This window comes from Chanodichthys erythropterus, chromosome 9 (assembly GCF_024489055.1).
Source record: "Chanodichthys erythropterus isolate Z2021 chromosome 9, ASM2448905v1, whole genome shotgun sequence".
Lineage (NCBI taxonomy): Eukaryota > Metazoa > Chordata > Actinopteri > Cypriniformes > Xenocyprididae > Chanodichthys > Chanodichthys erythropterus.
In genome coordinates, this window is record NC_090229.1 from 11958351 (window position 1) to 11973743 (window position 15393).

Consider the following 15393-nt stretch of genomic DNA (forward strand, 5'->3'; position numbering starts at 1 on the left):
TGGGATGAAGCATGTTTTAGATTTGGCATATTCATGTTTTAGATTTGGAATATTCATTTTTTAGATTTGGAAAATATTTCAATATGGCATTACTATAGAATTGTAGTCAATTGCTGACTTATTCAGTGTTGTAAGATGTTATTGTTTGAACTTAAGGTTAACAGTTTTGAAAAAACAACAACAAAAACGCAAATTGGCCTGTAGGTACATAGAGTTTTTGTCCACATAGAGTGCTGTTGTGCTCACTGTGGGAAAAAGCAACCTAAGTACTGAGAAATGTGTCTTAGCGATTGTAAAAAAAAAATGAAATGAAATTAAATTGCATTTAACAAGATAGCACAAAAAGTTGCATAAAACAATTTTTTTTTTTTTGTAATTTCCTAAATTTAAAAAAAGTTTTTTTTTTTTTATGCTTTCCATCATTTTGACAGATAAATATAAGTTATTCAGACTAATGCATTTTCCTACTATAGAAAAATCCCCACAGTAAAGGATAATTGATATTATAAGTGAACAAAAGGAGGAAAAATAAAGTTTTAGTCTAGAGCACCTTGTGAAAACACCAGGAGATGAAGATTTAGTATAGTCCAAAGGAATAATTAATGTGTTTATCTTTGTTAAATCAGGTGACCATATCTCAAGACAGCATGGTCTTTTTCACACTTTCACAGCAGAGCATGGCGCTAAAGGTCATGGGTTTTCAAAAAATGTCATTATAATGTTTCTCTAATAGATAAAACTAGAGCATGACAGAAAATTTCTATCAAGGTGACTGATAATGATTATTTGTAGTGGACCGCAACGCTTCCTGCTCCTGTTCTGTTCATATTGTTTCTTATAAATAAAAAATAACACATACTAGGGGGAAAACTAAAGCTAAATATGTCCCCAAGATTTTCAATACACAGAACAAGCCAACAGCTGATGGGAGACAATCAAGTCATTATGAATTTTTAGAACATTATCAAAACCTCTCACGCAAAACTCATGAAAACAGATCAAATAACATAGCGGCTTTGCCTGACGCTCTCTCACGCGCAGTTATCAAACAATGAGTACTTGAACTAAGTGTCTGCTCCCCCTCCACCTCTAAACACACACTTAGACTGGTGATGGCGCCTCATAAACTGTTTGGCAGTGTCGACATTATCAGCGGCTCAGAGTCAGACATCATGTCCCTCCAATTAGAGCTTCACAGCTCCCCTCATTCATCTTTATTGGTGATACATTAGCCACCATTAAATAAAAGACATGGGATAATCTCCATAATGATGTGGATGATGAAGCCGAGTGTCGGAGAGGGAGGTAGGAGCTCTGTGACTAGAATAGGAAAGAGGGTGGGTGTCGGGCGAGATGATAGCGGTGGGCCTGTTTTGGGTCAGTGCCCGGAAGAGGATGAGGATGGTGATGAAGGTGGGGAGGGATGGACATGAGGAGCTGTGACAGCAGCATTAGCCGGGAACACATTAGCCATTACCACGCAGCCAATCAAAACAGCGCACCTGTGCCAATCGGGGAGACGGACAGACGCTAGCCCAGGTGCGCGTGTGTACGCGAGCGTCAGCGCTGGCTGGCTAAGTATAGAACCAGACGGTGCGCTCCAAACCTGCCGTTTTTGCCAGAATCTGTGAAGCACAGAGGGGGACAGCAGGGAACGTTTAGAGAGCATTAGAAATATGGTTTAAAATAAAGGCTCCAGCATGTTCGGGGAAAAAGTCGCCACGCGCCGGGTCTGGAAAAAGTTGGCGATGTCATCTTCTATCGACCAACAACTTAAAAGGCAATGATCTCTTCTTGTTTAATTGAACTGCCCTTAATTACGTTACTTTATTTTGTCCTTTAATTAGTGCCTCATGAATAATTGATTAGCCGTGAAGTCATCAGTCGGGCAATAAAAAAATGTGATAGCGCGTGAAATGAACAGTAGCCCCGAAACGGAGCTCCGCTCGGCTCTGTTAGTCGCTGATGCCGGCTGCCCTGAGACAGACTTCAAAACTGACAGCCAAAGCAGACGTAAACTATATTGTATAACCGCTTCTCAATCCCGTCATCAAATATTTACAGGGGTATCATTGCCAGCACGGTGTCCCGCTGTGCATTCTCCGAGTGGCGGCAGGGGGGACATTGATCTTCCTTTTAAAGAACAAATGAGAGCTTCAGAGATGTTTCTTATACTTCGGGCCTGTTCGGTGTGCTTCATCTGGATTTCTCTGGGGCGTACGCTATTGATCCGGTCAGGTCAAGAATCTGCATCACCTCCCAAACCTCCAAATATGATCTCTGGGCTACATTAATATGAAAGACTAGACTGCGCTTTTCCCCTTCGCCCTAGATAATGTCAGACTCGCACTGAGCGGACACTTCATTTGTCCTCATTCTACGCAGACGATAAACTGTGAATATTTGATTGCTTGGAGCTGATTACTGGATCCATCTGTGTGATAAAGACATGTCAGAAAGAAGTCATAAAGGGTTCACTAGCATAGATGACCATATATAATCATTATGCTTTTGTCAAATCGATATAGACTGTCAGCTTGGAGTCTGAGGGCTAAAACTGGTAGCAAAATGAAGCATTTAATATTTATATAGAGCAAAATTACATAAATATTAAATTAAATTTCACATTACTTGTTTTGAGTAAATTTCAGGAATATAAAATTAAGTAAAATCTACTTAACTTAGCAACATAATATTGATTAAAGTGAGTAGACTTAACTTTCCAGTTTATAGTATGACTCCAGTATTACTTCCACATCTGATGTAATAGCACTTCAAGCTACCAATTAAAATTTAATTGAAAAAAATAAAAAATAAAAAATACATTTAGATGTAATTTTGCCAGTCAATTTTGCAAATCAAGACTATATTGTATATCAGCTGGTATGTATAGGTGGGCAAGGGTGGGCAATAAGCATAATATGAGAAATGTTATGTTATTTTTGTTATATATAAAAAGAAGAAGCAAATTACACATATTAAATAAAAAAAAAAACTTTTTTCAGATACAGTAGGTTTATTTAACATGTATATTTATTTAACATCTTTTGTTTTTTGATTAACAGTAATGACAGACAGGTATTTAATTGGGCTGCTGAATGCATGGACATAATATACTGACACATATCCAGTTTTTACCCACCTGTTTACGTCCACTTAAGCCATAACCGCCTGTATTCACGCGATAGCTTCCACACGATGGGCATTTTGATATCTGTGTGCGCGTGTATTTGACTATTCAGGTGCAAGGAGAACTGATCGCGCGCGAGAGAGCTTCTGTTGTGTGTCATTCAGCGCGATTCCGCCTTCACTAACAGCAAGTTAATCGATAAAGAATTGTGATTGAATTATTATAATTTTATGATACGATGAACTTGGCTAGGTAGAGACAGACAGACAGACAGACAGACAGACAGACAGACAGACAGACAGACAGACAGACAGACAGACAGACAGATAGATAGATAGATAGATAGATAGATAGATAGATAGATAGATAGATAGATAGATAGATAGATAGATAGATAGATAGACTCACAGACAGATAGATAATCAATGAATCAATGTCATAATGCTCTTTCATGGTGCTGACATAGATTTTGCTCATTTGCTATTAGATAAGACACCTGATAACAAGAAGGCCCCACACACTCACAGCGTGACATCACACTTCAGGAGCAATTCTTGTCATCCTGGTCCTCATCCTCCCTTAAGCAGTCTCAGCTCTTCAGTTCTAATGGGAAGTGACATAATGTTTACATAGAGTAGCTAATTTCTTGTCCAGATTTACTAGGTGTGCTAATATGACAGCGGTAAAATCAAGGCCTATAGTTGGCCATCACCGCGCGCTAACGTTCGAGTGTGCGTGGGCGGATCCGATAACAGGGCAGCGGCAGGTGGAGCGTGAGAGCGAACCGCTCTTTGTTGAGCCGACACAAACATAAACACACACCAACGCATGCCACCATTTCACCAGGAAAAGAATTAATGAAGTGACCCTGCAAACGAGGCCTGGCGGTAACCAGGTAACCACATCAAGTCTCTGCTCAAGCTAGCAGCTGAGAACGAATGGAAGAAATCAGCAGAGAACAAGCGGGGGTAGTTCAGTGCGAGTGGCGATAAAGTCTCACAGGATAATCCATGTTTCTTTCTCTCAATCACTGTTTCTTTGTCCTTCTCTGACTGTGTAGGTTCTTCATCTGAACCTACCTCTATTATTCACTCTCTAGCAGCAAACCAGTGGCCATTGTTTATAAAGTCAATGTGAATTGTCATATGCAACACATTATACTTCCATAATTTGATGTATTTCTGGATGAAACCCGATATATGGGGTCAGTAAGATTATTGAAATGTTTTTAAAAGAAGCCTCTTATGCTCACAAAGGCAGCATTTATTGATCAAAAATACAATTTAAACAGAAATATTATTACAATTTAAAAGAACTGTTCTCGATTTTAATACATTTTAAAAAATTTTCAGCGTCATTACTCCAGGCTTCAGTGTCGCATGATCCTTCAGAAATCATTCTAATATTCTGATGTGCTGCTCAAGAAACATTTCTAATCATTATCAATGTTGAAAGTATTTGTGCTGCTCAATTTTTGTGGAAACCAATACTATTTTTAAAGATTCTTTGATAAATAGAAGTATTTTGTAACAATTTAAATGAGAGAGAGAGAGATTGGCACTACCTTTTACCCAGAATGCATTGCAGGGGTCAAATCAGGTGGAGTTTGATCTGATTACTTTCTAGGACTATAAAAGTGAGTGGAAAAAAGAGTTTAGGGCAATATTCATAGTTGGTTAGGTTTACGTTTCACTGTGATATTGTGTTGAATAAATGAGTTACCATTGTTGAGATATATATAGTCTTCTTCAAATAACACATTCAGTTTTATTTCCACATGAACATGTCTATAGAAGTCAGTGGCACATACCTGAATGCTTGATTTTAATGAAGTGAAGATCAATATTCATTGGACAAAAGCCTCTAAACATGTTATTCTTGGTCCCAGCTGGAAGCGATGCTTTACTGAGAATCTATAAGGGCACTATTTTCAATGGAAACAATATCTGATAATTCGTTAGTTCCTCTGCTTTCCATTACTATATTTATGTCTCACAAGGAACCCTGCCTTCTCTATATGACGACTGGCTGAGCTCTCAAATGGGAAAGAATTTGCAATAATGACTAACATTGTTTTGAAATGTAAGGACAAAATCAATGTGTCTGATAGTTCAACTTTTCAACTTTACAATCACAATCCTGTCTTTTTCAAATACTGCTCAGACAGTTCTGAGCTTGGTTCATTATGTTTATTAAGTATTTTCACAGCTCAGTAGTAGTTTGTGAAGCAGTTTTCGCTAGCAACAAATAAAAATCAGTACACCTTTTGTCATTGACGAGTGATTCCCTGCTCTTGAAAAGCACCAGCCGCCACTGCAAGAAAATAACAAAAGGTCTTCCGACCTGAAATCTCACTCTTTTTTTTCCCCCTTATGGATTTGCTGCACTTGGCAACGACAGTGGCCCTGGTGACAATGAAACAGTCATCGCTGTCTAGTCTGTCTCTGCAGAACGGCTGCTAAAACACTATTACATTTTCCCACAAATCTTTCCTTTTCTCACACACAAACACATGCATATGCACAAATGGCAAGCCGTGAAAAGAGAAAGACAAGTTAATAGCAAACAGCACACTGCATTTTCATTTAGTATCTTTAGCGTGTTGTTTTGTTTTTCACACGGTGAACAGAAAAACCCATGGCTGATTATGTGAAGAAGGCGTGAAATTGTGATATTTGCATGGCTGGGGATATTAACTAGAGGCACTAGTTGTTGAAAAGCTTCAAGGCTGGGCTCCAGACATGTTTTTAAATAATGGTTTAATGATGCATATTTTACAAATATTTTCCAAGCCAGACTAGCGGCGCACCCTGTCTCTCTCTTTTTCTCTCTCTCCTCCAGACTACATTAACGCTCTTATTCTTTCTTCATTAACAGGCTCACAGCCCTTTCGCTATGCTCCTTTGTGTGCATTTGGAAAAAATCAACTGGAAAATAGACAGCATGAGGCAGCCGAACAGACGTTTTAGTTTCTCTATCTCTGTGTGGACTCTACCAACCGCTGTTCATTATTTTTATTCATTGTATACGCTTTTAACCACCTTCCATCACTCAGTCAGTTATTGGGATGTTAAGTTGAAATATCCACAAAGAAGTTTAAATGGGTTATGATCATTCCCCATCGCACTTGCTGTATTTTGCTCTACATCTTCTCTTCTCTGTCCCCTGATCTGTGTCTTTATGCCAAACCTGGTCCCTCTGCTCCAATAAAGGCAGATCTCACTGGTGCAGGTATTGGCCGCTGTGAGGTGCAGCTGTCCAAGTCGCCGCTTTGGCCCGGAGTTGCTGTGGCCAGACACAAAAGCACAAACATCAGGGTGTCTGGCCACACGGCCCCAGTCCAGAGACCATCAGGCTCAGACCTGTTTTACTGCTGGACGCCATACAGACACCATCACGGAAATGGCCAAGAAAACACTCAGGGACACATTTGCTCAGGCAGAGCAGTGGAACTGGCTGAGAATGTGTTTTAAACATTAATATCAGAGGGCCACTGAGGCTGGTCACTCAAAAGGCAAGATTCATTGAATATGTGACATTAGGCCAGACATTCTTATGCAAAATACACCAATTCCCCCAATGCTGCGGCGAAAAATAGTGGAGCAATATCAGAAAGGAGTTTCTCAGAGAAAAACTGCAAATCATCATCTACAGTGCATAATATCATCCAAAGATTCAGAGAATCTGAAACAATCTCTGTGCGTAAGGGTCAAAGCCGGAAAACCATACTGGATGCCCGTGATCTTCGGGCCCTTAGACAGCACTGTATCACATACAGGAATGCTACTGTAATGGAAATTACAACATGGGCTCAGGAATACTTCCAGAAAACATTGTTGGTGAACACAATCCACCGTGCCATTCACCGTTGCTGGCTAAAACTCTATAGGTCAAAAAAGAAGCCATATCTAAACATGATCCAGAAGCGCAGGCGTTTTCTCTGAGCCAAGGCTCATTTAAAATGAACTGTGGCAAAGTGGAAAACTGTTCTGTGGTCAGACGAATCAAAATTTGCCATGTCATCCGGACTAAAGAGGACAAGGACAGCCCAAGTTGTTATCAGAGCTCAGTTCAGAAGCCTGCATCTCTGATGGTATGGGGTTGCATGAGTGCGTGTGGCATGGGCAGCTTACACATCTGGAAAGGCACCATCAATGCTGAAAGGTATATCCAAGTTCTAGAACAACATATACTCCCATCCAGACGTCGTCTCTTTCAGGGAAGACCTTGCATTTTCCAACATGACAATGCCAGACCACATACTGCATCAATTACAACATCATGGCTGCATAGAAGAAGGATCCGGGTACTGAAATGGCCAGCCGGCAGTCCAGATCTTTCACCCATAGAAAACATTTGGTGCATCATAAAGAGGAATATGCGACAAAGAAGACCTAAGACAGTTGAGCAACTAGAAGCCTGTATTAGACAAGAATGGGACAACATTCCTATTCCTAAACTTGAGAAACTTGTCTCCTCAGTCCCCAGATGTTTGAGGGGATGCCACACAGTGGTAAACATGGCCTTGTCCCAACTTTTTTGAGATGTGTTGATGCCATGAAATTTAAAATCAACTTATTTTTCCCTTAAAATGATACATTTTTTCAGTTTAAACTGAAACTTTAAACTTTGATATGTCATCTATGTTGTATTCTGAATAAAATATTGAAATTTGAAACTTCCACATCATTGCATTCTGTTTTTATTCACAATTTGTAAAGTTTCCCAACTTTTTTGGGATCATATTATATATATTATATGCGCATGTATGTGTGTACATACACACATATATTTTGTAAACACAAACTTTTATTTTGGATGTGATTAATCGCAATTAATCATTTGACACCATTACTATACATTATATATATATTGTATACATATTGTTAAAGGCACATAAAAATATTTGAATGTTATTGCATTAGATATTGCAATTTTTAGACATTTCACAAAAATATGTTTGCAGGATTTAAAATATACAATGAACAAAGATAATCAAATAATATATAAGATGAAAAGAATTTTATAATATAATTCTAATTAGCAAAAGTGTAGGTAACACTTTATTTTAAGGTGACATAGTTACACATTACTACATGTACTTATTATAGTAATACAGTAAATTATGCATAATTACAAGTAACTAACCCTAAACCAAATCCTAACCCTAACTGTAATTCTATAGTACAGTAAGTACATGTAGTTAATTAATATTACTCAGTACTTATTTGAGTAAGTCTAATGTAACTATATCACCTTAAAATAAAGTGTAACCAAAGTTATCATAATTATTTTATTTTGTGTTGTGTCAGGTGTAAAAGTGTCGTTAAAAAAAGCAGCTGATCAGAAAAACAGTATTAAACGCTGTTTTTCTTTGACTGGCAACCTTTACAGGCTCTCATTACAGAGATGATTTACATATATCCACACACAGATGAAGACATGAGAGCACACATGTGAGAGTGTGTGTGTTTAGCACTGAACAAGAGCTCACAGCGTTTGAGGAGATCTGAAGGTTGTCTAATATCTGTTCTCAGAGCAGTGAGCTTGCACATCTCTCCAAGTCCCATGAATGTAATTGACCTTTTTTCTGTAACGTTGCTGAGATGGTGGCCATGGGGGGGCAGTGACACAGAGACTAAACACCGGCCAAGCAAAGTTAATTGTCCAGCTGAACAATAACGCAACAGAGACTGCAGATATGAAAAGGGCATTCAAATCAATAGATCGACAATAGCCTTTCCGAAAAGATGGCTGAACTCAATTTTCTGGCCGCGGACACCCTCTAAGCTCCAAACACACTGCAGCCCCCCCTTTAAGACCACCACAACCCGTCTATCACAGTGCCCAAACCTCCTCCACAAACAGAGAGATTTTTTATGTTTGCAGTATTTGCAAAGCTTCTTTTTGTCTTTCTTTTTACTTTTATATATTTTTTATATTATAATGTTTGCACACTATATACATTATATATATATATATATATATATATATATATATATATATATATATATATATATACACACACACACACACTGATCAGGCATAACATTATGACAACTGACAGGTGAAGTGAATAACACTGATTATCTCTTTTTCATGGCACTTATTAGTGGGTGGGATATATTAGGCCGCAAGTGAACATTTTGTCCTCAAAGTTGATGTTAGAAGCAGGAAAAATGGGTTTTGTTTGACAAGGACTAAAATTGTGATGGCTAGATGACTGGTTCAGAGCATCTCTAAAAGTGCAGCTCTTGTGGGGTGTTCCTGGTCTGCAGTGGACAGTATCTATAAAAAAAAAGTGGTCCATGGAAGGAATAGTAGTGAACAGGTGGCGGCCAAGGCTCATTGATGCATGAAGGCTAGTCTGTGTGGTCCAGTCCAACAGACGAGCTACTGTAGTTCAAACTGCTCAAGAAGTTAATGCTGATAGAAAGGTGTCAGAATACACAGTGCATCGCAGTTGGTTGCGAATGGGGCTGCATAGCCACAGACCAGTCAGGGTGCCCATGCTGACCCCTGTCCACCGCCGAAAGCTGGACCACGAAGAACTGGACGACGGAGCAATGGAAGAAGATGGCCAGGTCTGATGAATAACATGGATGGCTGGGTGAGTGTGCGTCGCTTACCTGGGGAACACACGGCACCAGGATGCACTATGGGAAGAAGGCAAGCTGACGGAGGCAGTGTGATGCTTTGGCCAAAGTTCTGCTGGGAAACCTTGGGTCTTGCCATCCATGTGGATGTTACTTTGACACGTACCACCCATGGAAATGGTATTCCCTGGTGGCTGTGGCTTCTTTTAGCAGGATAATGCGCCCTGCTACAAAGCAAAAATGGTTCAGGAATGGTTTGAGGAGCACAACAATGAGTTTGAGGTTGACTTGGCCTCCAAATTCCCCACATCCAATCCAATCGAGCATCTGTGGGATGTGCTGAACAAACAAGTCCGATCCATGGAGGCCTCACCTCACAACTTACAGGACTTAAAGGATCTAACCCAAAAGGGGGACCAACACAATATTAGGAAGGTCATAATTTTATGCCTGATCAGTGTACATATATTATATATATATATATATATATATATATATATATATATATATATATATATATATATATATATATATATATATATATATATATACACACTTGTATACTGAATTGTTATTGGTCTCTTCTTTCTTGCATATATTTAACCATTTAGCTGCCTTTCCACTGCAAATACTGATGTTATTTATTCTTGTGCACAGTCAACAATAAACAAACAAAAAACATTGAATGTCACAATGATGCAAAAAAAGCATTTAATTTACACAATACCACATAGTAAAACCCACGGTAAACTTCATTAAATCTTTACCTATTTTTTACATGCCTAGCTAGAACTGATATTTTCTTCAGTAAGTGCAAATCTAGTCCTTTCATTCCGGATTTCCTTCATCCCTTTTTTTTCACCATGTACATAGTGTTTAGTTTGCGTTCTGCATTGCGATGGGAACGGTGGGCGAGGCTAATCATTCTTTAGCTGTTCTGGCCTTAGAAAGGTCAGCTGTTTGAAATGTCAGGCTTCAATGGAGCCAGATTCACATCGTGCTGCTCAAGTGTCCAATTAAAGAGGGTCTGGCAGGGGTTGAGTGGGAAGCACTCTTCACACAGGAGAGCTAATGAGGGGGCTAGGGCACCGAGACCCCCCTCGGCACTGATCTACAGGGCCTCAACCAGAGCGGCAGGTTCTGACCGAGGGGCTGGCACTCACAGTACTCTGAAAATACCTCCAAGGGCACCAGGGAGGACATGGCTTGATCTCATTAAGGACTATGGATACATGTATGTTAATTTTCATCATCCCTTTCACACACACTTATGTAATATGTGGATAAGTCGGAGCGTCCTGTTGCAGTATCTGTCTCAGTCATCTAAGAGTGCAAGCTGCTTTCCATATAGCAGGAAAACAAGTTTCCGTCACACTCGGCGTGGACAAACGCAGGTCGGAGGTCACCGCAGTCGCATATACACTTTGCACACAGAATCCTAATAAGCAGCCGGGCTGCAGGCTTATAGAGGAAGACAGGGACGGATGAGCTCATTTACAGGGGCGATTCTTCATTTATAGCAACTAAAATACCCTGTTCACCTCATCAATAAGTCATTAGGCCCATCTGTAGCCCGGTGATCTAATACCGGTTTAGTAGTTGTTCTTTCAGCGGTTAGTTTTAATAACTGCATTCGGGGAGTTCTAGATCAGCAAAAAGCGCAACGGCTCTCCAGAGCCCCTCTGCAGACTGCCTGTGCACAATTGTGGAGTTTTTATGGAGAAAAAAGTAGATTTTACTGCTCGCTGAAATCAGCAAAATTACCCTCCCAAAATGGCAAGGGCTATAGAATCGGGAGGGGGAAAAAAGTCACTTTCATTATATAACCCCAAACAAGGTAAGCTAAAAACCATGTTGCACCATGCATGTCTTTTGTAGAGTTGTGAAGGTCAGCGGTACAGTCTTGTGTGGCTTTGGGTAACAGATGCTGAGCAAAGCTGGGAAAATTAGCCTACTCCACGTGCCTTACATAAACATTATTTTAATCAAAGTATATTAGAGCAGCCAGATATTTTAGACATATGGGGGCTGCATCCTTTCTGGCTACCCCATCTGTCTCTCCCAGAGCTCTGAATGCAGTTTTAGCCTTCACCCAGATGCATTGAGGAAACATTCAGCTTCCCATAGAGACGCAGAAGCACAGGCTGTACCCGCTGCTTTGGGACAGGCACGCCCGGGGTGCTACGATGGGATCACGGAAATGCTGACGAGTCGCGAGAAAAGGCTTTGTTTTTGCTCTTGGGGTGCAGCTGATGCTTGTTGTGAGAAGTAAGAGAAGTCACAAAGCCCCCTCACCCCATCCATGTGATGCCCTCTTAGAGCACAATGACATCTGTGAAGCCCCTTGTAAGTATACAGTGTTGTTGTGTGGTGTACTGTGCAGTGAATAACAAACACGCATGCACACAAACCAAAATACACATACTCACCGGGGTTGGTGATGGTCAGAAGATCCAGCCTTCGTTGTTGCTGAAAAAGAAACAAAGAGACATCAGAGGTCTTCTGTCAGAGAGATGAAACAGATCTAGTCTGAGACATTTTTCTTTTTACTCAAAAAAAAATCAAAGTTTGTGCTGTCTGCCTGTTAAGCACATTTTGCTCTCTATCTCTCTCTGGAGACATAAAAGTATGTCATGCATTTTACATCAGTTTTATGTAAATACATATACAGTGCATATATATCACTCTGTAAAACAGAATGGTTCTAATCTTACATTTCTCTTTAGGCCTATTCATAGAAAAAGAGGTTGAATCAAACAATGCTTTCCTACAAACATGTTCACACACACACAAAAAAACTGGTCAATAACAAATAAGAATTATATAATCCATAATCAGAGAGTGATCCACCAATCAGAGATGTTTTGGTTACCATGGAAATGGGGGTTTTGATTGACAGGCGATCTAACCAATCATAATGCCGAATCCGCCATTTTGTCAGACAAAGCAATGAGGGGACTTAACTTAGTAGATTAAAGCTGCAGTCTGTAAATTTTGCCTCTTTGTCGCCATCTCTGTTTGAAACCTGCAATTGCAGTTATTTGCGCAATTATCATCTTTACGTGGGTTGTGCATCTGCACAGCTCCTCAGCGCGGATGAATCTAATATTTGCTGTCAGACACCACAACGGTGTGGATACTGTACTTCGGAATCACAGATTGTAGTCTTGGAAGTATGACCAAAATAAGAATTTTCACCAGAAAATGTCATCTGAACAAGTAAGTAACAAATCTGCCACTGTTCTGACCAACTGAGAAAAAAAAAAAAAATTACAATAAATCGCACTGCCAATGATTAAATCTAGATTGCTTAGCTCATATCACATCAAACAATGCAAATTATTATTATTGTTATACTTTGTTCTCCAATTGTTAACGTTAGCAACATCAGAATTGCGTAACTACGTGTATTTAGTGTGTATTAGCGTTACCTGTAGATTTAAATTTCTGTACAGTCTAATATCTAGTGTTAATTTGTCATACCATACAATCCATCATCAAAATGGTAAGTTGAATAATTCCAGCGGCTGTGAGAAAAGGCTATAAATGATCAGCCACCTGCAGGATCCTCACATGCTATACAGCCAACTAGCTGGGACTCCTTTTTGTAAACGTAAAGCAAAAATGAACGGCGACATGCTCGAATTTCCCACAGAAACCCACCAGTACCACTTGGATTAGAACACATTATTACCAGCTTACCGTTGTGAATCAGGATAAGGTAAGGAGATAATTTTAAACACTGGCTGGTTATGTACTTGCTCAAAAAATTATTTTGGATAATTTTGTAACCAAAAAAAGTTACGGACTGCAGTTTTAACGTTGGTGGATTTGAACTTGAAAAATGGTGTGTACTGACATCTTACCATGATTTAAACAACATTCCTTCTGATGTTCATTCATGTTTATTTGATGCTATAAATTTAGTAGTAGGAAGAAATGATCAGTTCATATGGAAGTAAATTAATGCCAAATGTTTTTGAAATAAAAAGCTTGTTGAATTGCTCTAACTGAAAAAAAAAATATGCATTACATTAGCTGTACTTGCATTTAGATGCACTGTATTTTTAAGGCTTGCATTTTTATGGGATGAAATTCAACACAGTCGTATATTTAAGCTGTGAATATTTCAATTAAAAATATTTCACACACATTTTCATTATTAAAAATTAAATAATTCATATTCACATTTCAAATTTCACTTCCAAGATATTTATTCTGTTTAAAAATACAACCTATAAAATTCGACTAGCAATTTTCAGTCCATTTTATTTCACTTTACAAATTCGCTTCCACAAATTCAGTGGCTCAAATTCGGCAGAAAATTCAACATTTCACATCCGGGAACTGCAGGAAGAGCAGTAGAGTGCCGATGCATCATCTCTATCTGCTGTTAGTCTGCTTCACCAGCAGGTGCCGCTAGCGGCTGTTTAGGAAGACCAAAGCAACGCTAGTAAGTCATTCATTCATAAAAACGGATTTACAGAATTAGAGCAAGCGGTAAGTGAATGTGTGATGATTATCAGGGCCAGTATAAATGCAGAAAAGCTGATAAAGACACAAAAGCTGCATTTATGTTTAATTCAGTGTATTTACGCTTACTTTCCCTGTGTAGCTACAGCTTTCTCTACAGTGAACAAGATAACGTTATTGCCCGATGCTGGTGTATAGATCAAACGTTAAATCTGAGATAGACATATATTTCTCTCTGTTGTTTAGTTTCCTTAACTTTGTATCGCAGCGCTGTGTTGTAATACTAGGGCTTCCCTCATCCGTCATAGCTGCCATCAGGACATATAAACTCTTAACACAGCTTAATGGACTCGTACAGTGATATAAAAGACCAAATTTAGGGACTGTCTCTAAAGTTACGACATTCTGTATTCACGTTTCTACCTTCTACCAAACTCTTGTAGACACACATGCACATATACAAATTCAAACACACCCCACTTAAAGTACATGCATATATACTATTTCTTTTTTTTTCTTTTTTTAAACGTTCATCACACAATTTTTTTTTTACTTTGTTCATTTTTTATTTTACCTGATCATAGATTATCCTGCTTATACAAATTTTAAATTAAATTTAGAAATAAAATTAACTAAGTAGAACTAATTGTGTGATGAATGTGTAAAAAAAAGAAAAAGTATATGTACTTTGAGTTGAGTGTGTTTGAATATGTGTGTGTGTGTGTGTGTGTGTGTGTGTGTGTGTGAGAGAGAGAGAGAGAGAGAGAGAGAGAGAAGGGTGCATCACTCTTCGACCTGGCACCTATAGATGAACACTTCACAGGTAGTTTTGGTGATTGTAAATCATTCTCATCAAATGCTATTGAGCTTTAAATTATGGCATTTTTTTGTATGATCCAATACAGTAGTGAAATACATAGCAATCTTTACATATTACTTGACAGTTTATTTGGAAACACTTTACAGTAAGGTTCATAATGTATTAACTAATGTGAACTATCCATGAGCAACACATTTGTTGTTGTATTTGTTAATGTTTGTTAACGTTAATAAAAATACAGCAGTTCATTGTTCATGTTACTTCACTGTGCATTAACTAAAGTTGACAAATACAACTCTTGATTTTAATAATGTATTAGTAAATGCTGGAATTAACATTAACAAAGATTAGTAAGTGCTGTAGAAGTGCAGTTC

At 38.8% G+C, this 15393-nt stretch overlaps 1 protein-coding gene across 1 annotated transcript in view; it reads right to left on the reverse strand.

Annotated features, from left to right (window-relative positions):
• Nucleotides 1-15393, reverse strand: part of agbl4 (AGBL carboxypeptidase 4) — a 410833-nt gene that overhangs the window by 120218 nt on the left and 275222 nt on the right. Inside the window, exon 6 of the mRNA XM_067394590.1 lies at nucleotides 12156-12195. Within this exon, the coding sequence (XP_067250691.1) occupies nucleotides 12156-12195 (40 nt within the window). The remainder of the gene's footprint in view (nucleotides 1-12155; nucleotides 12196-15393) is intronic.